The 24375-nt window shown below is 42.5% G+C and overlaps 2 protein-coding genes across 3 annotated transcripts; both read right to left on the reverse strand.

The window, feature by feature from the left end:
- Window positions 1–396: 396 nt before the first annotated feature.
- On the reverse strand, window positions 397–15665 carry ZBTB11 (zinc finger and BTB domain containing 11). Of its 2 annotated transcripts, none has more exons than XM_033146662.1 (11): window positions 15301–15665; window positions 12934–13169; window positions 12553–12784; window positions 10236–11104; window positions 8608–8787; window positions 7164–7397; window positions 5767–5911; window positions 4380–4497; window positions 2769–2927; window positions 2010–2185; window positions 397–1166 (listed from the first exon to the last, which is right to left on the reverse strand). In XM_033146662.1, exons 1-11 carry the CDS (start codon window positions 15608–15610, stop codon window positions 658–660), a joined length of 3168 nt encoding a protein of 1055 aa, XP_033002553.1. In that variant the 5' UTR covers window positions 15611–15665; the 3' UTR covers window positions 397–657. The 2 variants fall into 2 exon arrangements, with proteins under 2 accessions (XP_033002553.1, XP_033002554.1); XM_033146663.1 differs by lacking the exon at window positions 15301–15665 and adding an exon at window positions 14241–14315.
- A 2350-nt stretch (window positions 15666–18015) lies between these two features.
- On the reverse strand, window positions 18016–24272 carry RPL24 (ribosomal protein L24). The gene is made up of 6 exons (XM_033146666.1): window positions 24147–24272; window positions 23941–24016; window positions 22640–22750; window positions 21683–21819; window positions 19058–19121; window positions 18016–18147 (listed from the first exon to the last, which is right to left on the reverse strand). Exons 1-6 carry the CDS (start codon window positions 24149–24151, stop codon window positions 18067–18069), a joined length of 474 nt encoding a protein of 157 aa, XP_033002557.1. The 5' UTR covers window positions 24152–24272; the 3' UTR covers window positions 18016–18066.
- Between the last annotated feature and the right edge of the window lie 103 nt (window positions 24273–24375).

Genomic DNA, 24375 nt, shown 5'->3' on the forward strand with positions numbered 1-24375 from the left:
CATAATTGCACCAGCGTATATATATATATAAAGTATACAAATATGTTTGGTAGTTGTAGGACATGCAATCATAAAAGTACTTTTACAGGTTATGCAAGAGACAAAACTGAAAAAGTGCAGGAATGTACAATGCAGCAGAGATTTGCCCCAACATACACATTGGAGTACAACTCACCGCCTCAGTCCTTCCCATGATCAGAGTATTCATCTATATCGATAACAGGTTCATAGGTAAACTTGCAGATCAAACTCCTATCCTGGTTTTCAGTGAACTTCAAATGTAGCTGAGTTTTTAAGTGACTGGCACAACTCTGTAGCATACCAAGCTGCCCAACAAAGCCAAAACAGCAGTATAAAAGCAAACTGCAGAGGGGAAAACAAAAACTACAACATACCTACCACGACCACACCAATGACTTTATTTTTGAGATTTTACTAAGTGATTACAACTGATCAGTAGTCTTAGTACATGTCCATGGCTTATACGGAAAGTCTTTGATTTTGCATTTTATTACAGAGGTTGGTATTACACATTCAAGAAACTGAGCAATGTTCTGGAGCTATTACTGTAAAAATCCAACCAGTACGACGGTTAATACTTTGATAACTGCATGCCGCTTCACCCAGGTCACCTTCCTTATTCGTGAACTTTTGTATTCAGTCTGGATCAGAAACATGTTCTACCTCCACTTCTACAGTTTGAATGGCTTCTGTGACCTCAGTCATTTTTTGTCCTTGTTGTGCCAACACATAATTGACGACCTGCATGATACTTTGGTCAGAAAGTGTGGAAACTGTTGTACAGTCTTCAGCAGTTGATGCTGTTTCCAGCGTTTCTTCAGTCACTACTACTGTTTCAATCTCTTCACTGCAAACCTCTGTTTCTTGTTCCGGCACATCAGATGTTAGAATGCTGATGGCATGTTCTACTTGGGTTCCCTGATTATGAAACTGAAGTGTGTCCTTTTCCAGCATAATTTTACAAGGTACATAATCCCGGTGGAACTTGGTCATGTGCTTCCTTAAGGTACGGGCATCTATGTAGGCTTCATTGCATACGGGACAAACATAAGGCCTCTCTCCAGTGTGTGACCGTACGTGGCGCTTTAAAGAACGTGCATCAGCCCAAGCCACTCCACAGGTCAGACATTCAAATGGTTTAACACCTATTTAACAAAATAAGAAAGAAAGGAGGTAACAACGTTTGAAAGGCTAAGCAAAACCTGGTTACCAAAAGGGTAATTAAGAAATACTCCTTTATCAATTAGTTCAGACCCCCAAATTACAATAGAGTACTCTTTTTTCATCTATCCATGTTACAATAGATTGCTACCAGTCACTTGGAGCGTTTTCTGCATTTGAACCTTTGTTGAAATGTGTTTTTTATTAACATTACAATACTTTCCTTAACGATTTACTGCATGGGTGGGTGATTGGATCTGGCCAGTGGGTCAAATGGTTACCCTCCCGTGTTGTGGGCAAACTTTGGCACATGACACCCAGTCACCTTTTGCCCGCATGTGTCTTCAGGAGCCCCTTTCAAAGTGCTCTTGCACAATGCTTTGAAAGGTGCTTCTGAAGAGTCAACAATCAGCTGACACCTTGCTCAGTGCTTTGCTTAAGGCTTTCCATGCAACACTGATCAGCTGCTTGATGGTGTCTGCAAATGCCCTTACAGCTGAGCCAGGTTTCTTCCTGCCCCACATCTGAAGACATTGGGCATGTCCAAAATGGCATTGCAGGCCCAATGGGGAGCCCTGGTGGGTCTAATCAGGTCCAGTCCGCTGCAAAGATGTAGAAAAATTATACAGTCTGGCTACTGCATGATAGTCTCATTTGTTCATTAATTTTTCGTCATTTCATAGATGTACCACTTATTTATACCCAGTCCATTATTTTTAGCTCATCTCAAAGCAGTGCAGACTGGAACCATTTCCCCCTTAAATTTAATGTTTTCCAAGTTTATTGAAACATGGCACTATTCTAAAAATTAAACTTGTCAGATTTACCCTCATGGTTGTTCATGTGTCTTCTGTACTCCCGAAGCTGGGTGAATTTTCTCCCACAGTGCTCACAAATACGTTCCAAATTTTGCTTTGCTCTCCCTTTTTTGCCATGAGTTGCTTTCTTGACATGCCTTCTGTACAAAGCTTTCTCATAGAATTCTTTGCCACACACATTGCACCTAAAAAAACAACAGGAGAAGACCATTAGGGCAGGATAGAAAAGTCCTAAAGGTATTTATAACTCTTACAATAATAAGTATTTGGGCTGGGAAGTTAGATTACTTGGTGAGTACAAAGTCCCTGCGTGACATGAGTTGCAAGTGCACTGTACTCTTTATTCCTCATGCTACAATTGCATTATACATCTTTTTCTGGAACCACAATAGGACACACACTGTAAAATGGATAACCACAGGCTAAATTCTATATGGGCTAATTGTTAAAACAACTTTTGAAAACCACCACCACCACCACCCTGTGTTGTGAAGGAGGCTGGAGTACCTCCAGGTCACAACAAATGTAGCAAGCTGCCTTTTAACATATTCAGAAACTTTAAGGAGCTGTAGGAAGTCTAGTGGCTAAGTTGAGGCGATAATCAAAATACTTTATATTAATCATTCCTGATGGCCATGACACAGAATTTTAAAATATGCATCCAAAAGGCATTCCATTATGCACAAGCAGAATTACAAAGTACACACTGACTTGGCTACAGGTCTTAATCATCTGAGTATTTATTCAAAGCTTAGACTAGTTATTTACCTGTAAGGCTCAGTAACAGAATGGGACTTCACATGAGAATACCAATCTTTTTTCCAACTATAGCACTTTCCACAAGATTGGCACTGGAATGGTTTCACCCCAAGATGCTTGTTCATGTGCTGTCGGAGATCTCTGGGTTCATAGAAACTTTTCTCACATCTGAAACAGAACACATTTGGTTAAAGGAAACAACTGGAAAAGGTATTTGAGGTACAGCTATAAGCTGCATGGCCAACAAGACTTATTTCATGTTAATGTAACTATGGGCTGGATCTAGAGAGTTGCTTCTTTTTATTTCTTTATTAGGTTTCTGTCCTGCTTTTCCTCCCAAAGGAGCCCAGGGTGGCAGTTTAGAATAGATACACTGAAATTAATGTTAGTCAAAAAATTTAAAACCTATAAAAATAATCCCCGTTAACAGGCGTCTAATACTTCACAAAAGTATGGCCCAATTTGCTATGCCACAAAAATGTGATGACTGGCTAATCCTCTACCCTTACAGAAAACAGCTTGATTTTTTTCCTCTTTTTTTCCTCCCTTTTTATTCACTTGCTTTTTTTCTTGACAAGCAAGCTTGTTTGATTTATAGTGGTCTTAGCTACAAAGTGTAATATAACATAAAACTTTTTATTAAAAAAGAGTGATTTTGAAGCCCAATTTTTCCACTGGAAAATTGTTCCCATGCCTTTTAAAGACAAATCAACTCTCCTTCCCTAAGAAACCCACAGCCACTCACTCACCCCTATGCTATCACAAGTTACATTGTACAAGCCATAAGAAATGAAGTGTGATAAGAGCAAAACTCTGTTTTCACATTAAAACCACATATAAGCTATACCAGGGGTGGGGAACAGTTTTGGCCTGGTGGGCCAGGTCTTCATCTCCCAACCACCACTATAGCCCACCTTTGACAGATGGGCAGGACCAACCACATGTCTGAAATCAAAGTGACTTTGAGCAACTGACACCTGTTAAAGCTGGTCCATGGGGGAGAAGCAGTTTGAAGCGCTTGCTCAGCCTTGTGTGCCACCCTTCCCAAACACCTGACAACCAGCTAATTGTCAGATGTTTGGAAAGAGCTGCCAGCGCACAGCGAGCAAGCTTTGGAAGCCCGGTGCTCAGTGCTTGGGAAGCGCCAAGCACAAGGTTTGCAAAGCACTCTGTGCAGCGCTTCCCAAATGCCTCACAATGAGCTGGTTGTTGGGCACTTGAGAAGTGATGTGCAGAAAGCACTTGCGAAGTGCTTTGTATGGCACTTCCGAAGCACCCAACAGCCAAGCTGGTTGCCATAGAATTGTTGAGTTGGAAAGGGACCACAAGGATTATATAGTCCAAACCCTCCTGCAATGCAGGACCCACAACCCTGAGATTAAGAGTCTCATGCTCTACCAACTGACATATCTCAATGTCAGGTGTCTGGGAAGCAGGGAACCAAGCCTCACCCTTATCTACCCCACACATGACATCATATATTGTGAAGCGGGCATGGCTTGCCTGAAACAGCCTGGCAGATTTCTGTAAAAGTAAAATGGGAATTCATTTCGATATCCAATGAAATTGGCAAAAATATACTTAAAACGTTTAAAGGCTTCCAATTCTATCCATACTTACTGAGTACACTGATATCCACGAATTTCAGGTTTTGGCTGGTGTTTCTTTAGATGCTTGCTAAGTCCTGAAGCTCTATGGAAAGACTTTCCACAGTGTGAACAAAAGTATTTTGATTCTCCTGACAAAATAATAGGGGCAATGGCTTTAATAGATGCTATTGTATTCAAGGCAAAAAAATAATAAATTATTTTTAACATTAAAAATGCTTTTGGAATGCATTTCCTTGCATGGTTTTGGCTAAAATATGAGAGAAGATAATGCGAGCAAATACAGCAAGAAGGAGGTTAGTTGAGGAAAATGGATACTTTGCTCTCAGAAGTAGCAGCAGCTAGAGACCATCAGTGGAAGAGGTGAGCTGTTCATCTGGCCCTCCTCTTGAGGAAGCCAGCCTTTTTTGCATCTTTGGTCCTCAAAAGGAATCCTTTCCCACTCCAGTGTCTGCTGACTGACTGAGAGCCCAACTAGGCTCCATCTACCGGTACCAGGGAGTGTAGGCTATAACAAGACCGGAGTTTTGGAGCACATTGTCAGCAAAATGCTATGTTTTTTTATTATGTATTTTTTGTTCTCGTTTTGTATTTTTACGTTGTGCACCACACTGTGATCTTCAGGTGAAAGGCAGTATGCAAGTTTAAAGAACAAGAAAAAGAATATTCACTGGGAAAGGGGTTAGAGGCAGCAAATGGGATGAAAGGAAGGTGACAGTAGGTAGATATGTTGTTGACAATTACGGCACGGGGACAGCTAAGGCATGTTGCACCACACTCCACTGTTATTACACATGTAGGAAAAATATTTAGGCATTGAATAATTGACTAATAATTCAACTGACCAATAATTCAAACATTCTTTAGAAGAGGCCAGCTAAGGCAGAAGAAAAGAATGAGTACAAGAAGGCATCAGAATTATGGAGAAATTTGTAGAGATATGGTTCTATGGAAATGGAAGAAGCTCACAGCAGATGACGAATAGTTAGGCAGTGGCTACAGAAAAGACTGCGGGAACAGGGACTACAAAGAAGACAGAGGGAAAAGCCTCACCCTGTACTACAGACAAATGGGAGATAGGTTGTGGTAAGGGATGCGGAGAAAATAATTTCATTCCCCTTTTTTAGCTGATTCAACTGCAAACACCATGAATCAGAAACAATATTCATAAAATAAGCAATTAATATAAAACAAAACTGAATTTAATATACTGATTCAAAGCTGCCAGTTGAAAATTGAAACAGAGCTCTAGTCTCTCAGCTCCCTCATCACATATGGCTGGAATAATGAATTTCACTGAACTGAAACCACTAACTATTTGTGCATTCAGTTTATACACCCATGAAAGTATAGTGCGGGTGTTACTTTTTCATTAATAAGAAAGGGTCTCTCTCATTTACCTGTGTGAATGCTTATATGCTCCTGAAGACTTCTTTTCGTGACAAAAGACTTATCACACAATTCACATTTAAACTGCTTCTGTGCCTCATGGAGCGCTAGGTGCATCTTTAAACCGTGTTTGTAAGTAAACGACTTTCCACAAATCTGCAAGAGACCAAATTGTCAGCAAATGTTACCATCCTTCCAGATAGACAGCAACTACCTATGATAAAGGAAGCATTAGATGGTAAAGTAAGACCTCCTCTTCCCAATACGAGTAGTTTTATGGGAAAACTAGGAGACAAGGAGGCAAAGGGATTTAGTATCCAACTAAACAGGTCCATTAGTGCAACTACCTTTGGCTGCTGAAGGGACTTCACCTCCCTCTCCTCACCTCTTCCTGTGCCCCCTTAAATCCGTTCTGGGGGGCTTCCCAACCCTCTAGAGCAGATTTGGGGAGTGGGCAAGTGGGAGAACAGAGGGTGACTAACTTCCCCTGTGAAAGCAGAAATCCTTGTGCTAGCAGATCTACTTAGTTGGATACAGCCCACAATTTGTACCTGCATAATTAGTATAGCATTTCAGTGATGAAGAAAATTGGAAATTGCAAAACAGAAAATAAATGTAGCAAGTCTACCTACTAAACTCACAACACCTATGGTACACCTGCAAATGTAATTAGATGTTTTTATAATCAATGAATTCAATCGCTACTGTTCTGCTTGCATAATAGCTTTTGATCCAGTGGAGGCATCAGCTAACTTAAGAAAAGACGATTTTCTCCCATGTCCATTCCCTCTGCAGCCCTCACAACCCTCCAGTGGGTTGTTGGGAGGTCTTGAAGAACAGGTCGCTCAGACTATTTCAGGAGTGCGCAGACACCACTGCTGGATCAAAAGCCGTTCTGCCAGTGGAATGGCAGCATTGGATTTCACCCAATACATATAAAAGCCAAACTGGCTGGGTGATATCAACATGAGTCGCACAGCAGACACAATGAAATCAATAGGCTTCAACTCTACTCTGTAGATGTCTACTCTGAGTATGACTTGGCTAAATATTATTTAGGTATCATTGGAACCAATGCGAGTTTAAACTGAAATCTAGGCCTTTGGGATTAAGTAAATGAAACGTGGTGGCCACAGCATCCATCTTTTTGAAGTAATGCAGAATCAAGATTTTAACTATGGTTTATAATTAATGAAAGGCTTCACAGTCCAATACTGAAGTTTTTCTAGGCTACCTTAAAACTTAACACAAAGTTCCCACCTACTTTCCCTTCATTTCAACAGTATTCATTGTTATAAATTGTGTTACTTTCAGATAGCGATTGCTCTTCATATAAGCTTTAAGCCACATGGCTAAAATATCGCAAGAAATACATAAAAAATGTGAGACCATAAAGCATTACTTTTACCTTACATGCATGTGGCTTTACACCTGTATGTTTCAACATATGGATTCTCAGAGAGTAGAGTTTAGGCAAACTTCTTCCACATATATCACAGATAAACTCCCGTTTAGTTCTGCCCTTCATAGCTGCACCACTCTCCTCTATACTGGCAGTTGCAACAGTCACTTCATTTTTTCGGGTATGGCGAACAAGATGAGCTCGCAGCGAGGCACCATACTGAAACTCTTTTTTGCACAGCTGAGAAACATAAAATTGTTTTGATATGTCATTTGAAATCTTAGCACTAAGAATCAGAGATCAACATTCATGTAACAGTTTTGTAGCTGGAAGAGTTCTGTCTGTCTACTAGATAAGGGACTTACTTCTAGGTTTTCATACCTTACAGATAAAAGTAATGTATAAATAGATAAATAGATCTGACTAAGAGATCTGTGACAACTCAAATTCTAAAAGTCTGTTCCACTTTATGCATATTACAAATTGCAGACAGGAATGGCGACAACATTTGCCTTGTAACACTCCAAGATCTAGAGACTATGAATCTAAGCTATCTGACTGGAGAGCTGAAACATATTTAAGAGCAGTGATGAGAGTTTAAGTTGGAATTGTTATCTTTTGAGAAACCACGCTGGGAGATTGTTGCAATGTTAAATGCCATTTGGATTATCGAAGGGAAGTGGTAGGCTGTACACAACTCAATTAATCTAGCATTTAAAGAATAGAGAGATGTTGGACATGAAACAGGAACTGATGAATGGAAATGATTATTCCCTAGCCAGGCTAGTTTCAGCAGATTTAAAGGCAAATTTTAAAATCTAATAGCAATGGAATTTAACAACATACACATTAAACTTGGTTTAAAGAAAAGGACAGGACAATTGCTGGAGCTATGGGATGACACAGGAAATTCCCAATATATGTGCAAAAAAAATATATCTGCCTATCTTTCAGAACTTTTGTAATATAATTAGTTACAAAAACACTAGGGTACCCTAACCCTTGGTATCCTAAAATACTACTGCGGTTATCTAAAAAACATAGTTCCAGATGTCAATCTGCTAGAAGCAACCAAACAATTTTAGCAAAAAACAACAGGGGAAAACAATGCTCCTCTAACAATATATTGGTTTGAGAAAATATGGTTTACTGTGGGACTGTTTAAATTAATATATTCTAGGAGAACACAGATTAACAAAACCAAAAGATTTATCGAAAGATTGTTTATATTTCTTACGTTATAGAATGACTAATCTTAGGTAACATTCAATTGCATAATGCTTTTAATTTATTGTTAACATTTACATAACATCTGAGCTGTTTTTAAGCTCTGTATTAAATGGTAATTTGTACAATTTAAAAAAAATAAAAAATAAAGTTAAGTAATAAATACATGAACAAGCATTGCTACAGAAGTGCCAGTTTAGAGTAATTTTAAGGGGAAACTTACTGGACATTTAAAATTCTTTGTCCTTTCATGCTTCAGTGTGTGCATTATAAGAGCATAACGCCTCTGAAAAACCATTCCACATTCACCACATTTGTGCTGAGTTTCTGTCTCACTGTGCTCTGTAGTGTCTCTCTTGGGCTGCTTCATCTTCTTGCCCCTTTGTACTAGCTTCATGGCAACCTAATTGAAAATGTTTGGTTACAATTAACATTACATGGGGGAGAAGGGACTGTAAAATCAACAACCCAAGTGGAATAGCAAAGGAAGTTTCCTTTTAAAATATCTCAGCTATTTTAGCAAAGGGACATGAAAAAGATTTATGTGATATTCCCCATAAAACCCACACGCTTGTATTAGCACAGAATTCCACAACACGTGAGCCCTCTTCAGACATTATAATGTCCATGTTGCTCTCCACAGGAACAGAAGCATGCCAGGTTATTCCAGCACCTGTTTTCTGTCTGTACAGCACCAATGTATGTTAACACCAAAGCGTTTGTGTGTACAGCTGGAATTCTACGTGATTGGGGTCCCAGGTCACACTGAAATCTTCACATGTACAGCTTGACATATCCTTTGCTACAGGTGCTCATGCTGTACATGCAGACTCCAAGGAGCAACACTATTTAGTGCATGTTCACCTCTATATAGAGCAACATAGGAGCTGCAATGACCAAAGCGGGCAATAATGGAGCACAAATCTAGTTTTGAATTAAGAAGTTTGTCATGGTGAAGCTGTGATTACAGTTTTCTGCTCACACATTACCAAACCACTCTACAAGTAGTTTACATATAGGCTGTGCTTACTCAAGACTTCTACACATTAATTCATAGGTTCTCAAATGTTGCAATAAGCCTCCTGAAAGGAAGAAACAAGTTAGGGCATATTCACAGTGCAATTATCATCATCATCATCACCATCAACATTTATTAAATTTGTCCGTCGCTTTATCTTGCCCAGGGCAAAGCAACTTACAACCAAACAAATAGACAATAAACCCCACACAGACGTATTTCAATGAAGAGGAAACAGACATATTAAAAACATCCCAACTACTTCTAAAAGGCCATAGAGAGCTGAAGGCAAATTCCTGGTTGTAAAGGAAAGGTTTTGTTTGCTTGGTACCTAAAGATATATAATGGCAACAAGTGAGCCTCTCTGGGGGGAGCATTCTATAAACAGGGAATCACCAGAAAAAAGCCTGTACTCAGGTTGCCACCCTTTGGACCTTAATATGGGGAAAGGCGGTCCTTGAATATCTCCTGCATATCTTTCTAGTGAATTCACATCCTCTGGCAAGGCCCTATTATGTCCGCCCTTGATGTTAGGGGTACAGCAAGAAGCAGTGAGATCTCAAACCGAAAGTGGAACTGGAATTGTTTTCTTGTACTGTTGAATTTACTTTTGTTGACTGTTTTAATCATTACATCTGATCATGTTACGATTTTGCATACATTACATCTTTAAAATTTATTTTTTATTGTAAACCACCTTGGAAGCCTTGCTGGGATTGAAATGCAAGAAAGGGAAGCAAAGATATATCCTTATTACTACAAACAAACAAACAAACAGCTCAGTGGACACAAATAAAGCTTTTTAACTTTGGACGGTACGATTTTGAGCATACCTGCTGAATGGCTGATTTGGCTGCCGGCTTTCTATTTTGTAGTTTTTTCTCAATGCCCTTGTGCAACTTGATATAGCCACCTTCACTCACAGAACGCTGACGTAGCTTGCTTTTGTAGGTGTCATCTTGACCGGGAACTGAGGTCTCTGACTGAGACTGAGGAGTGCTCTGCATTTTACATGGCCTGCCACGTTTTCGCTTAAGTCCTTCCCCATTATCTTCAGAGGCAGCACCTGCATTTGCTTCGCTGATCACGTTTTGTTCACTTCCATCATTCTGATCAGTATCGCTTTCTGCCTGAGTGCTGATAATGACCTGTTCTGCTGCTGGAGGCTCTGACTGCACTACAGAAACAGTCTGATTTGTGGTACACTCTACGATTTGGGTTTTTTCTTCAGTTTCAGTCATTTCTACACAAGTAGATTGCACCAGAGGCTCTGGAGGATTGTCCACAAGAGGCTCTGAAGCAGTTTGCGGTGCAGCCTCAGGCGTAGCCATTTCTTCCACATCAGTACTCGAACATGTTCCATTCACAGTTGCTACAGCATCTTCTGAAGGTAAAGGCTGCTCCACGCTGTCCGCTGGGTTCAATGGGCTTTCATTCTGCTCTGAAATATTCTCAGCTACTTCACTTTCGTTCTGCTCTAAAAGGGTTTGAGCTACCTCCACTATCTGAACGTCTCCTTTTTGGTACACTGTGATTTGTTTATCTTCCATTTGTTTGTGCACATTTTCACAGATTTCCAGGACTTCTGTCATGAGGAGATGTTGGGCCAGCTCAGCTACTGCTGCCATATTGCAGAAATCAAACGTCAGCTCTGAGGTGTAAGCAAATTCTAGCAAAGGGAGGAAGCTGGCCTTGCGAAAGCCTGCAACAAATAAGGAAGAAGGTGACAAAAGATCACTAATTTATTTAGAAATAAATTGCTGTTTTTGTTCATTACCAGCTAACTATAATAACAGCCTCAAACCATACAAACAAAGTCCTCAGGGATAATTTTTTATTTGTATGACCACATTCTTGGAGTTCTGAAGAGAAAATGAATACTGCCAGGACAAATTAGGCAACTTTGGGAGGAATACCTTAGAAGTGCAGCTGAAGGATTTTAGAAATCAGACACTGTGTAGCCTATCCATATGACAGTCCCGGAAGCCCACTCAAAGTAAAGGCTGCCTGCTCTGGTCTCTATTGAATAGGAACTCCTAAATTATTTTCTGGAGAAACTATACAAGCAGAAAGAGAGAGGTTCCATTTGTTTGAAACATGCTTAAGAGGCTTTTCTGCAGCAAAATGTAACACTCTCTAGTTTAAACAAAATCGAAAATTCTTTCTAGTAGCACCTTAGAGACCAACTGAGTTTGTTCCTGGTATGAGCTTTCGTGTGCATGCACACTTCTTCAGATACAAGTTTCTTTAAGTTCACTTTGTTTTAATGTCTTGTTTCTGGCTGCATGATTTCTAAATATGGCCAGTACAGCGGTGTATTATTCCCTGTATTTGTGATCTAATGCAACTTCTCCCATACACTCTGGACAGCAGAGACCTAACTTCCTTACTCACATATCAGCAGCAGTAGTTCTGTGTCCCTGGCATCTCCATCTTCTACTACCACACCCGGTTAGCTCCTCCTCTTTGTGCATATTAAATGCCAGCAGAAACAAATAAACTCTAGGACTTAGTTCTGGAGACAGCATATCATACTGAATGGTATGCATGTCTTGAAGGGCAGCCCTGCTGGATCAGGCCATGTATATAGCCCTGCATCCTGCTCACAAACAGCTTTCTGGCCTTCCATCAAGGTCGATCATTCATACATATAATTTCTATACCACCCTTCATCCAAATATCACAGGGCAGTTTATAATATGGCAAGCATCAAATGAGCTCTTTTCAGTGGTGACCCAACATCTTGTGGAATTTCCTCTGTAAGGAAGTATGTATGGCCTTGTTGCTATCTGCCTTTCAGCATATCTTTAAAAACTTCTGTTTTGTTCAGAGTTTTAATAATTTTTAATGTGTGTCACTGCTCTCTGCTGATTTTATCTGGTTATTTCAATATTTTTGATCTGTAATTAATATACTTAATAAAGAATTACTGTAAGCCTTGGGGGAGTTTCTTGTCCTGAAAGGGCAGGGTAAAGATCTATTAAAAAAAATAAACTAGCTGAGTTGGTGTTGGGCAGGGGGGACAGGACAAGATACCCTACAGGTTTTCAACGTCTTCTCTATTTGACCAAACAAAATCTGAATAGTTTTTTTAAAAAAAATTAAATATCTTATTTATTGGTTTTGTTGTTGTTGCTTAGATCAGTTTACCTGAAAGATCCACCACAGCTTCATGACTGGAAACAGCTCCTTTTTCGATGAAAAGTTCTCTGAAGTACTCACTGTTGGCTGCCAATATTGATTTGTGTGCTTTGTACACTTCACCTTCAATAAGCAAAGTAACATCACAAAACTGATTGGAAAGCCGCTGCTGATTCAGTTGGTTTAAGACTGACAGAGAATGCTTTGGAGAAGTTTGTTTCACAAGACCTTTACTATCAACCTGGGATTTTTTTAAAAAAGAAAAAGTAACAAGCAGTGTGTTTAAACTTTGTTTATTTGTAAATCCTAGCTTAATTTTTTTATTTACATCATTAAGTAATACAAATATAAAATAAACCTTGGTACCAGACTGTATAAAAAGTTACTTACAAAAACAAGCTCATGTTTGGCTATTGGCTTCTTTTTCACAGGTTTTGGCAAAGCTGCTGGAAGCGACGCTGAGTTACTTAATTCATCATCTGTTTCATTACTATCTTCATGAGATATTGTGTCTAAACCTAGTTCTTCCAGCATTTCAGAAGGATCAGACAAAGATCTGGAACGATCCAATTTTTCCTGGCATTTGCTACATTCCTTAATATAATCTTTAACTTGCTTCAGAATACCTAAAGAAAGGCATGCAAGAAAAAATCATTGTAAATATTCCTTCATTGATGCAAAAAAGGATGTATTCACCTTTGCCATTTCAAGTAATATTCAGCACATAATTCAAGAAAATAACAACATTTGTCTTTCATTTTGATGATAATTCCACTCAGACTGTATGGAAACAGAATAAACAAGAATCAACAATTCCACCTTCTACCAGACCTCCTTGTGTGACTTAGTGCAAATCACAGTTGCATGCATTGATTCAAGACACCAACTCCTTCAAGCTGCATCTCAATGTTGCTTACTTGACCCTTCCTCCTGATCCATGTAATGCATAGTAATGATGCACTTGCTGAAAGCTGCAAACATTTCTATGCAACATGGGCCTGCCCACCCCTTTGCAATTCCCACACCTTGGAACCAACAGCACAGAAAGTTCCTCAGCATATATATCTTTGTTAGACCGATTGCCAAGTCACATTCTTTGACCCTCTGAGAAATGCTCCTGGTTCACAAGCAAGCCTGTGCATAATGCTGCTAAAGGTTGGTTGTTTTTTGTTGTTGTTTTTTTTGTCCTTTGAAGGCAATGTTTCGGGTATACAATCCCTACCAAGTTGGTCCTCTGCCTACACAGCAGTGAGCTGCTATATTTATATGCTTGAAGTTGCTAGTCTTCTTTCTGTGTGGTCCTCCCATTGAAGGCTTTTAAAAATAAACCCCAAATAAGATACTGTCTTAGATATACAGGAAAACCTTATATTTTGAATTAAAATATTCTTAATAACACAATTGCTTTTAAACCATTAATGCCTCTGTAGGTCCACTGTAGCTGATCTTCTCTGAAACAGTTATATTATCTAATGAACACATTAGCACATTCCATACAGCTGAACTATCCACTTAACCATGTTAATGTCTGCTCTTATTTTTGCTCTTTATAGTTATGCAAAAAGAAAAAAGAAAAAACTTTGCAAAAAAAAAATGAGCTTCCAAGATTTAAAAAGCCACTTGCAGTCAACCCGTTTACTCAAAAATTAATCCCGTTAGTTGCAATAGATTTTTTTCATCTGGAAATAGGAACTTACTTGAAGATCTGCTGAAATCAGCAGAACTTGTTTCCTAATGAGCACAGTTGAAACTAGACTTCCCATCTAGGCATATGACTGACAACTTGACTATTATAATACCGGTACTTACTAAAAGAGTGCTTGCCACACTGAGCCAAATCTTGGTTTAGAGCGAACCTGAAGGCTCCTGGAGAGGAGACCCCAGCCATGGTTTAAGTCTCCTAGTCAAATCATGAGTTGTAAACAATAGGGTTATTGCTTGGTTACAGGTTAAAGTTAAACCTTGGAGAGAGCCAAACCATGAGCCAACATGCCAAGGCTTATGCTATGGCTTAGTTCTACACAGCACAGCAGGAAAACAAACAGGGAGGACAAGTGCCTGGGATGTCTTGGTTGGGAGTCTCCTTGTGAGAACCAGGTCAGGGTGAAGCCCTCTCAACATGAGTGATCTATGTAAAATGATAAACGTTAAAATAAAAATGAGACATCTACCTAAGTTTCAAAGTAGCGTATTTTGGAATTCTAAAGCATTTCCGGGGGGAGGGGCACTGAGCTGAAGACACCTGAAAACTACGTTAGTGACTGATTCACCTTTTTCATTGCAAGCCTCGGGGCCACAGCCAAAATCCACAAGGCAGCCCATCGCCCTTCTTGTCAACATCGCACTTTTTGCTGCACTGACTGCAAGAGATTCTGCATTGGGGCCAGGCAAACTACCTTAATCGTAGGCGAGCACATGCTCACCAAGGAACGAGACTCGGGTGCATTCGGGGTTTTTTTTGTGTGTGTGTGTGTGTGTGTGTGTGTGTGTGTGTGTGTGTTTAAGCGGAAACCCTCCTCCTCCGAGTTCGTCCTAGGACACAGCCAGTCCCTCGCTCCCCTCCGACCCGTCTTGCAGCAGCTCCGAGGAGGAGGAGGAGGAGAGCTCCGTCCGCCTAGACCAGGGGCGGCGCTCCTCGCTCCAAGCCCGAAGCAGGAGGTGTGGCGGGCGAGTGGCGCGTGGGTCCCTTCGCTCGCTCGTGCCCGGAGAGCCGTCGCTTCCCCCCCCCCATTTCCCCGCCCCGCGCACCCCGCTCACCTCGCCACCAGTAGCGCTTGGAGAGGCGCTGCCAGGTCTGCAGGCGCGTGCGGTGGGCGCCGTCGGGCTCCAGGTGCGCCGCTCGGATGAGACGGGCGCGGCGCTCGGCCTGCAGCACCACCTCGAGCTCGGCGAAGCGCTGCTGGTCCCGCTGCCGGCGCTGGTAGTAGAGAGTCCCGCCGCGCACCACATAGCAGGCGGCGGCCTTGCGGATCTTGCGCTTGGCGTTGCCCTCGGTGCCCGGCGCATAAGGCTCGCGCTCGTTGGTCAGGTAGCGCAGGATGGCCAGGTAGCTCTCCTCGCTGGACATGGCCGGGCGCGCGAGGGAGGGATGCCTGCCTGGACCTTTCCCTCCTCACTCGGTTTCTCTACCCCCCCACCCCCACCCCACCCTCCCGCGGCGGCGGCGGCGGCGGAGGAAGGATCGGGACAGCCAAGCCGTTTGAGGGAGGTGGGGTGCGCACTTGGGGTCCCTCGGAGGCGAAGGGGGACGGGGAGGCTGGGGTGGGGTGGGGGAAGCGTCTCCTGTCACAGGTTGCCACGAAGGAGACGGGACAAGGGTGGGTGGGTGGGTGGCTGGGAAAAGCAAGAACGGGGGGGGGGGGTTGGGGAGAATGGTCGGGGGGAAAGCAAGTTGCCTGGTGGGGTAAAAGCAAGCCGTCGGGTCTAGACTACAGTCAGGCCCCAGGGGGTGGAACTGGAGTTTCGCGGTCCGCGGCGACGGGTGGGAGGAAGAAGCTCGGGCAGCAGGATCAACGGAAAGACAAAATGGCTGCTGCACAAGCGGAAGTGAGGTCAGGGATAGATGTCGCCTAGCCATCAACGGAGATGAGGGAAAGGGTTTGTGGGCGGGGGAAATGCCGCCATGTTTGGAGCGGGCAAGTGATGCCTGGTTCAGCTCGGGTTAGAGGCTGCTTAAGCGCAGGCGAGACTAGGGCCGGTGTTTCGGCTGCCGCCGCCCTCTTCAAAGCAGGCAAAATATCCCATCCAAGCGTTGCACCATACTTACCGTGTTTGTTCTTTTATCTAAAATACTCGTATGGCAGCATAATAGATTGTGAACTCAATGTAAAGTACTTTATTGAAAGATCAATAGCTAATTTATTGAATTGTCTCGTTTGAAGATTGCTGAATCTTTGGTTTTAGATTTCTTGTTCTTCTATTGGATGAGACAACTCTGAAGTCATTACATAAGGGTAACTTTGGAGCGTCTAACTCAGTTTCGTCTATTAACAAATGACTCCAGTCCTAGGTTTAAAAAATTGTATGTAAGGCATGTGCTTTACTGCTGCTCTTCTGAACTCTCTCCACTCCTTAAAATAAGGTCAAACAATTGAGAATATGGAAAATGAAATTATCTTTATGTACTGTATATAATTGATACGACAGTTTAAGGTCTAGTGACATCCCCCACAAGTGCCCATCTCAGATTTCTGTGCAATCTGAAGAGTACTATTAAGGTTCTGCTCATATGCAGATAAGCAGAACAGCAAAATCCTATACATTTTTTATTCAGCAGCTCTCAAATTTTGATGGAACTTCCTTGTGTATGCATATAATTGTTTCTTATAAACCCATCTATTTCAACACAGTATCGTGTAGTGTGTAGGGTGCAGTGTGTCTGGAATATAGGCTTGCAGTAATGGACTGCAATCCTAAACACACTTCCCTGGGGATAAGTCCCTTTCAACTCAAGGAGTCCGATTTCTGAATAGTTGAGAAAAACACGTGTATGGGAATATAACACCAGTCCTGAAAGACCTCCATTGGTTCCCAGCACGTTTCCAAGCATAATTGTGTTGGTGCTGACCTTGAAAGCCTTAAACGGCCTTGGCCCTTTATACCTAAAGGAGGATCTCCAACCCACCATTCAGCACCTTCTGGCAGTTCCCTCACTGCAAGAAGTGAACCTTGCACACCCAGTCTTCAAGGCACCAGGGAGCTCAGAGATGGGGTTTCTCCAGGGGAGCCTGCTCTCTTGCTGTTTCTGGTCCAGGCTGCCTGTCACCATGCACTCCAGGCTCAAGGGTATCCTCCACCAGTACTCCCACCACTTGAGAGTTTTTTTTAGAATACTTGGTTTTGTGGTCAGATTTGCACCATTGTTTAGAAAACATATGAAGCAGTATGGACAGTTTAATTTATCCATCCTGCAGTAGATTTTAGATTCACACGAAACATTGAAAGAAGGCAGAGATAACAGGGAGAAAGTAAAGTGGAGTAGAATTTAAGGTGAATCAAGATGTTCCAGTTACAGGTAGGTAGCCGTGTTGGTCTGCCATAGTCGAAATAAAAAAAGCCTTCCAATAGCACCTTAAAAGACCAACTAAGTTTGTTCTTGGTATGAGCTTTCGTGTGCATGCTCATACCAAGAACAAACTTAGTTGGTCTTTAATGTGCTACTGGAAGGAATTTTATTTTTTATTTTGTTTCAATCAAGATGTGTTTGAATACAAGCGGGATGTTACTTGTTTTCTTTTTTGCTACCATCGGGTTTTACTCATCTTTTGAATGTTTTCTAAATACCAGTTATTAAATTGATAATTTAAACATTTTATTTTATTAAATGTATCTGAATAAGTTTGCATGCACATGAAAGGTCTTACCATAACAAACTTAGTTGGTCTCTAAGGTACTACTCGAAGGAATTTTTCTACTTTTAATATTTAAGGTAAGAAAACTACACAAAATCCCCAGAAGTGACCAAGAAACAAGACAGTTTACATGTCAAATATTTATTTCATGTAACCAAAGCAGTCAAAAAAGTTAGCGTTTCCCACCAACACGAGGAGCAGAAACTTTTACAGGCTTCATGATTTTTTGCTTTGGCGCAGCCTTTGTAGGTGCCTATGAACAGAAGAAAAAAGAACTAATGAGAATATGCTATTTGGTTATTTATCACTGTAAATTAGGCCAATAATTGTGAATACACAAAGGGAAATACTAGGTTTAAAGTAAAAAGACAAGTTCATGCCCGCTCTTCAATAGGGACAATAAAGGAAGACAACCCCACACTATTATCTTATTCCGAACCAATGGAAGTAACATAGGAGAATGTGAGCTATAACCCTTGAATAAACTGGCAGCCCTGAGGAACAATCAGACAACAGTCTAACTTTCACTTTAATTCTTTTAAAGCTTACTGTGGCTGTCCCCTGTATGGATAGGATCACTCAAGTGTTGACTTTGCATAGCTAGAGATAGGGATGAGATCCATGTACTACCAATACTTATGGCTATATGACACTTACCTGCTCCACAGCAATTAATGAACTACTATTTTTCGATTATGTTTGTGCCCTGATCAGATAGACATGATACAGGACAATTACAAATATGCTTAATAATTAATAATTAAATTTAGGTAAAAAGAAAGTCAAAAGGTTTCTTAATAGTCTACTCCTATGCATGTTTACTTGGAACAGAGCCCCAACACGATGTAATGGTTAAAATTCTAGGCTTAGAAGGTCTACTTGTGCCATCTTTTGCACCTTAACTAACAGGGCTTCTCAAAGCTTAACTGAAGGAACCCCAATGTACAAAATCCTGAAAGGCAGGAGATAATAAAAAATGGGATGGTGCAAGGGATTTAGTAAGTTAATTAGAACAGATATTTTCATGGGATTATTATGCAACGCAGAAAAATGCTAAATTTAAAGGACATATCTTGCTTTTGGAGTTTTAAAGAACTATTAGAAGGAAACTCAGAAAGCACACACAACTTCTCATCTTTAGCTGTTCTTTGGGTAAACATTACCTTTGTTGTGGAGGGTACAGTTTTCTTAGTAGCCTGCTTAGCCTTCTTTGCTTCCTTGGCAGCTCTGTAAATGATATTTACAGGAAGAGACTTAGTGTTAAGAATAAATGTGTATTCATTGCTTTCACATTCCAGAATGGATTAAGAAACAGCAGAATGAGGTGCTAGTATTTGCTAGACCAGTGGTTTTCAACCAATATGCCATGGCACCCTGGGGTGCCTTGAAGGATGGTCAGATATGGTGCGAGCAACACTGGCCTCTGTCCCTCTTCCTTCCCTTCCTCCTCTGATGCCCTCTTGTGTCTCTGCCTCCCCAAGGCTTGAATGGCTATTTGTTGCACCAGCCCTGGCTACAATCTCCCCAGTGTCATGCCAGTGACAAGTGTGACACCCCCCCTCGCTGGCCCGCCCCCGCCCAAAAAAGCGGTGGAAAGGGGAAAAAGAGAACCAGAGCAGGCGGGGGTGTGGTGGCCAGTGAGGAGGGGGTGACAAGCGTGACACCCCCCCGCTGGCCCGTCCCCCTGCCGAAAAAAGCCGCGGAAAGGGGAAAAAGAAGCAGAGCAGGCACTTCAACGCGCCTGCTCTGCTTCCTTTCCCCCCTCCCAGCGGTTTTTTCCGGCGGAGGGTGGACCAGCGAGGAGGGGGTGTCATGCCAGCGTGACACCCCTCCTCGCTGGCCCAGCCCCCGCCGAAAAATAGCCGCTGGGAGGGGGGAAAGGCGACAAGCCCCTGTTCGGGGCCGGCCAAAGTGTCACCCCCCATGGAACTAGGGGCAGCCCGCCCCCCTTGCGACGCCCCTGCCTCTGGGTCTGGCCAGGGGGTGCTGGTTGCTAGGAGCAAGCAGGGAGGCAAGGGAGACCAGCGAGCCCTTGCTGTTGGGAATGGACAAACAAGGGCGAGGCCAGGCAGGCTCCATGCCAGCCTTTCTTGTGCTTGCTGTGTGCAAGGCCTGCCTGGGAGCTGAGTGCCCAGTGCTGAAGGGGAGCATCTCCGCCATGCAGGTCTGGCAGCACCCGCTGCTGCCACCCAAGGTAAGGTGCTAGCCTCACATTCACCTGTGGCCAGTTTCTGTTGGGCCACAAAGGCTGGGGGCATCCTCTTCTCAGGCCCTTGTGGGGCAGTGTGAGGAGGCACCTCTCTCTGGGCGGTGTGTGTTGTGTTCAGAGACCAGGGGCAGGAGCAGCAGCTGCCCGGAGGACTCCCAAGGAGAGGAGGCTGAGGGAACACTCCACAAGGGAGGGTGTTTGAAAAAGGGTGAGAGGCTGCCAGCTATGCAGGCAAGGGGTGACATAACTGGGCTCCTGAGCCCCACAGGCGTGCTGCAGAAAGAATGTAGTTGGTCAAGGGAGCCGTGGACTCATAAAGGTTGAAAACCTCTGGGCTAGACTAGGCAATCCCATTTTTGAGCACTTCCCTGCAAACTGAGAATAGAAACTTTCCCAACTGTGTTTAGCTCTCTTTAAAGACTTTCTTTTAAGAAATCTGAAACTGCCTACCCCTTCTCCTATATGCAAAGACCAGGTTATAAAATGCATTACTTCTTATTGGACCATTTTACACAAAGCATAATAGCATCTTTGAATTGTTTTTCTTACCATCAGTAAGTATATTCATTTTTTAAAATACACAAAAATTAAAACAAGGCTAATTACTTCACTGCATTACTTTTGCATCGGACACTTGAAAATGGTTTATGAGCATATCAAGCATATTTTTTTTCAAGTTATTACATTTAACAAGTTCACAAAGGTGTTTGCAATTGCAGGCACCCCAACACCTCCTTTTCTTGAGCATTATGACCACAGCCAGGCAATCGTGTTGAACTTCTGAAGCGCTTGGAAGTGCCTATAGTATAGGCGGCTTTGGGGATTATCCCAGACCCTAAACTCGGGACGAGAACTAAAGATAGCCTGTGTTGCACTGTCCATTGTGAGGACTCCAAATGTTTTGAAACTGGTGTAGCATGAACCCCAGCCCTCCTCTTGAGGCTGGGGCAAGGAATTGGGAATGTCTGCATAGTTCAGCATGGTTTTGGAGACAAGTTCTCATCATTTTTTAATTCAGGCTAACCAGTATACAACCCAAATGTCAAAAATGTATATCCTACGAGGTGTCACCTGTTTACATTCAATCAATGATCACAATGAAAGCAGAAAATAAGTTTTCTGCCTGAATCAGTGGTACCCAGTGTTACGTACGCGATCCATTCCGGGTGACGCCACGTAACCTGGGCGTACTTAACATGAACAAAAAAAAACACAACAAAAAACCCCTGGAAGTTTGTGGGGTTTTGCGCTTCTGCGCATGCACAAAGTGCGCAGAACGCTTTGCGCATCCGCACGCGCTCCATGAAGGACTTCCAGGTTGCGGAGGTGCGTAACACGAACGTACGCAACACGGACGGTACGCAACATGACGTATGATTGTATTAGCGAACTTGTCTTTTAATATTGTGTAATTGCGTAATTGATTATTGCATGGCTTGCTTATTTTATCTTTTGCTTCCACCCCATCCCCACAAAATATCTATGCATTAACAGCATAATTATTAAGTAAAATAAACAAATTATAGAATAATTGTATTCTTGTAAAAATAGAAACCAAGAAAACTTTCTAATTACTCACCTAATGGCCTGTTCCCTTTGGGCTTTTCGCACTTCAGGCTTTTGATTTCTCTTGGCCATTATTTCAGCCAAAGAGGCACCTGTAATTGCCCTATGGCATTTGACAGCACGGCGGGTACGCTTCTTTTGTACCTCTTCCTAAGCAATTAAGAAAGAGAAATACAGTAAGAGCCTGCTACTTGTGCACATTCAGCTTTACACACTTGGCAAAAAAGAGGGGCGTCTTGTCTGGGAATTTTGGCAATCCCACCTACCATTACACCGAGTCAATGTCATGTTGGTTTTTTTCCCCTCTGACTTTTAAGATTGAATATACTTCAGAATATATATGTACAGGATTGTGCTACCAAGCAGTTTTCTGCCTTTTCAATGAACTAGCCACAAGAGTTAATTACAGTGGTGCCTCGCAAGACAAAACTAATTCGTTCCGCGAGTGTTGTCGTATAGCGGAAATTTCGTCTTGCGAAGCACGATCAGAGGAAGCGTGCGATCTTACGAGAAAAAAAATCACGGCCATAGGAAAATTCGTCTTGCGAGTCACCCTTTTTGTTAGCGAATGCCTTTCATCTAGCGCGGTATTCGTCTTGCGAGGTACCACTGTATTGATAACATTTGCTACAGGGGGCAAAACACTTAAAAAGAACCATTTCCAACCCTAGTCACCAACTTCAATTAATAGATCAGCCTCTTTCCTCTAAAGCAATGCCCTAATACTGTATTATTTTAACACCATCTATCTCAAAACAATATTGACTTTTCAGTGATCACAGAAGAGCTCTCTTATGAGAAAGCCAGACACTACTACAAAACACCATAGGCTAACTGAACAGATCTTGCTACATGCTAAGCTACTACATCACAAGTAAGCCAAATGGACAGCTTTGACTTTGTTGCTACATAAGCGTATTTAAGTATATATAATCACTTGTCCACTTCTGAGTCACAACATGTTACTTACAGACTGTCCTTTCTTGTGCTTCCGCCTGTACAAAACAGTCCAGTTGATCTGACGGGGGTTTCTCTTGGAAAGGAATGCAGACTCGCATTTTGCATTCAAAAACTGGAAAACCTGAAACATTGAGTTCATTTTAAGTGTTTACAGTACTTTACGTGCCACACATACAGTACTATTTACCAGATGTAGGCTCACAAACAGGTAAATCAAAGCTGTAGAGCAGAGCTTTCCAAACTTTTCATGTTGGCGACACACTTTTTAGACATGCATCATTTCGTGACAAAGTAATTCAGTTTTAATAGCAAATCAGAGGTTAAGCTAACCCCTTTCCAGCCCCAGGAAGGGTACAGGGAGCATTCATGCGACACGCCTACACACTGCACCTGACACAGTAAAAGGCATCAGGAGACAGAGTTTGGAAAGCTATGCTCTAGAGCAGGCATAGGCAACCTTCGGCTCTCCAGATGTTTTGGCCTACAACTCCCATGATCCCTAGCTAACAGGACCAGTGGTCAGGGATGATGGGAATTGTAGTCCGAAACATCTGGAGAGCCGAAGGTTGCCTATGCCTGCTCTAGAGCAGTGTTCCCCAACCTTGGGCCTCCAGCTGTTTTTGGACTACAGCTCCCATCATCCCTAGCTAGCAAGGCCAGTGGTCAGGGATGATGGGAATTGTAGGCCAAAAACATCTGGAGGCCCAAGGTTGGGGAACACTGCTCTAGAGCTCTAGCAGCACAGTGGATGATCCGTGATCTAGGCAGTCTGTAGTAGACCAACAGACTATCTTATGAGGAACAATTACCTTCTTAGCCCCACTGAGTGTAAAGAAATATATGATACTGCCATGTACTATTTATCCTATTCAAATGCTAAACCACCAACATTTTAACTACCATAAGGAGTAAAGAGTCACACACATACTGGCCAAATGGACTCAATTCTATTTACAACATCGCCAAATACTCTCACGCAAATATAATTAATCAGATTATTATTCGGACTTTAGTTGTTCTTTTTATTTATTTGTTTATTATCCGATTTCACTTCCGGAATAGAAAAAGGAGACCTACACCATTTAGAAACCATTATAATCCTCCCGTAACACGAAAATATCAGTCTCGTAGATTAAGACAGTTTTAGATCAGTTTACAAGTCCTCGAGTCAACAGCAGCTCCTCTCCCTTGAAATCTTACACATTATACCGTGAAGAATCTGGGACACCATTAGTTCCCACTTGGCTACTTCCAGGGTTTAGCCAAGCCCGCTACTACTCCCAATTCCTCTGCCCCTTATTTCCTATTTACCTTGCCGTCCGTACGCGCATAGCGGCGGCCGTGGCCTGGGTAGATCTTGTACCCGCTGAAGCTGCACAACTCGACCCTGCATTGCGAGAAAGAGAACGCGAAACGGGAAAAAAGTTTAGCGAGGCGAACATTCCCCGCCACCCAACCCTCTCCAGGTTCTCCAAGTGAAGGATGGCACCGGATTAGAGCCGGGCACCGGTCCTTACTTCATAATGGCGGCTGCAGGAGCTCCCTCACAGGCAACTCCGGCGGCGAAGAGAAAGAGAGGATCATGGGAAACCGGATTCTATACGCGCGCGGGGCACCCTGGGAGCTGCGCCGGTGCATGATGGGAAGCGTTGCGCTTTCTCCGGAGGCTCGTCTATTTCCTAAAATGCTGGAAAAAATCACTCTTCGCGACGCCGTGGCCCCTTCACAGCCTTCCATTGCCACCTG

Source organism: Lacerta agilis, chromosome 4 (assembly GCF_009819535.1).
Source record: "Lacerta agilis isolate rLacAgi1 chromosome 4, rLacAgi1.pri, whole genome shotgun sequence".
NCBI classification, from domain to species: Eukaryota; Metazoa; Chordata; class Lepidosauria; order Squamata; family Lacertidae; genus Lacerta; species Lacerta agilis.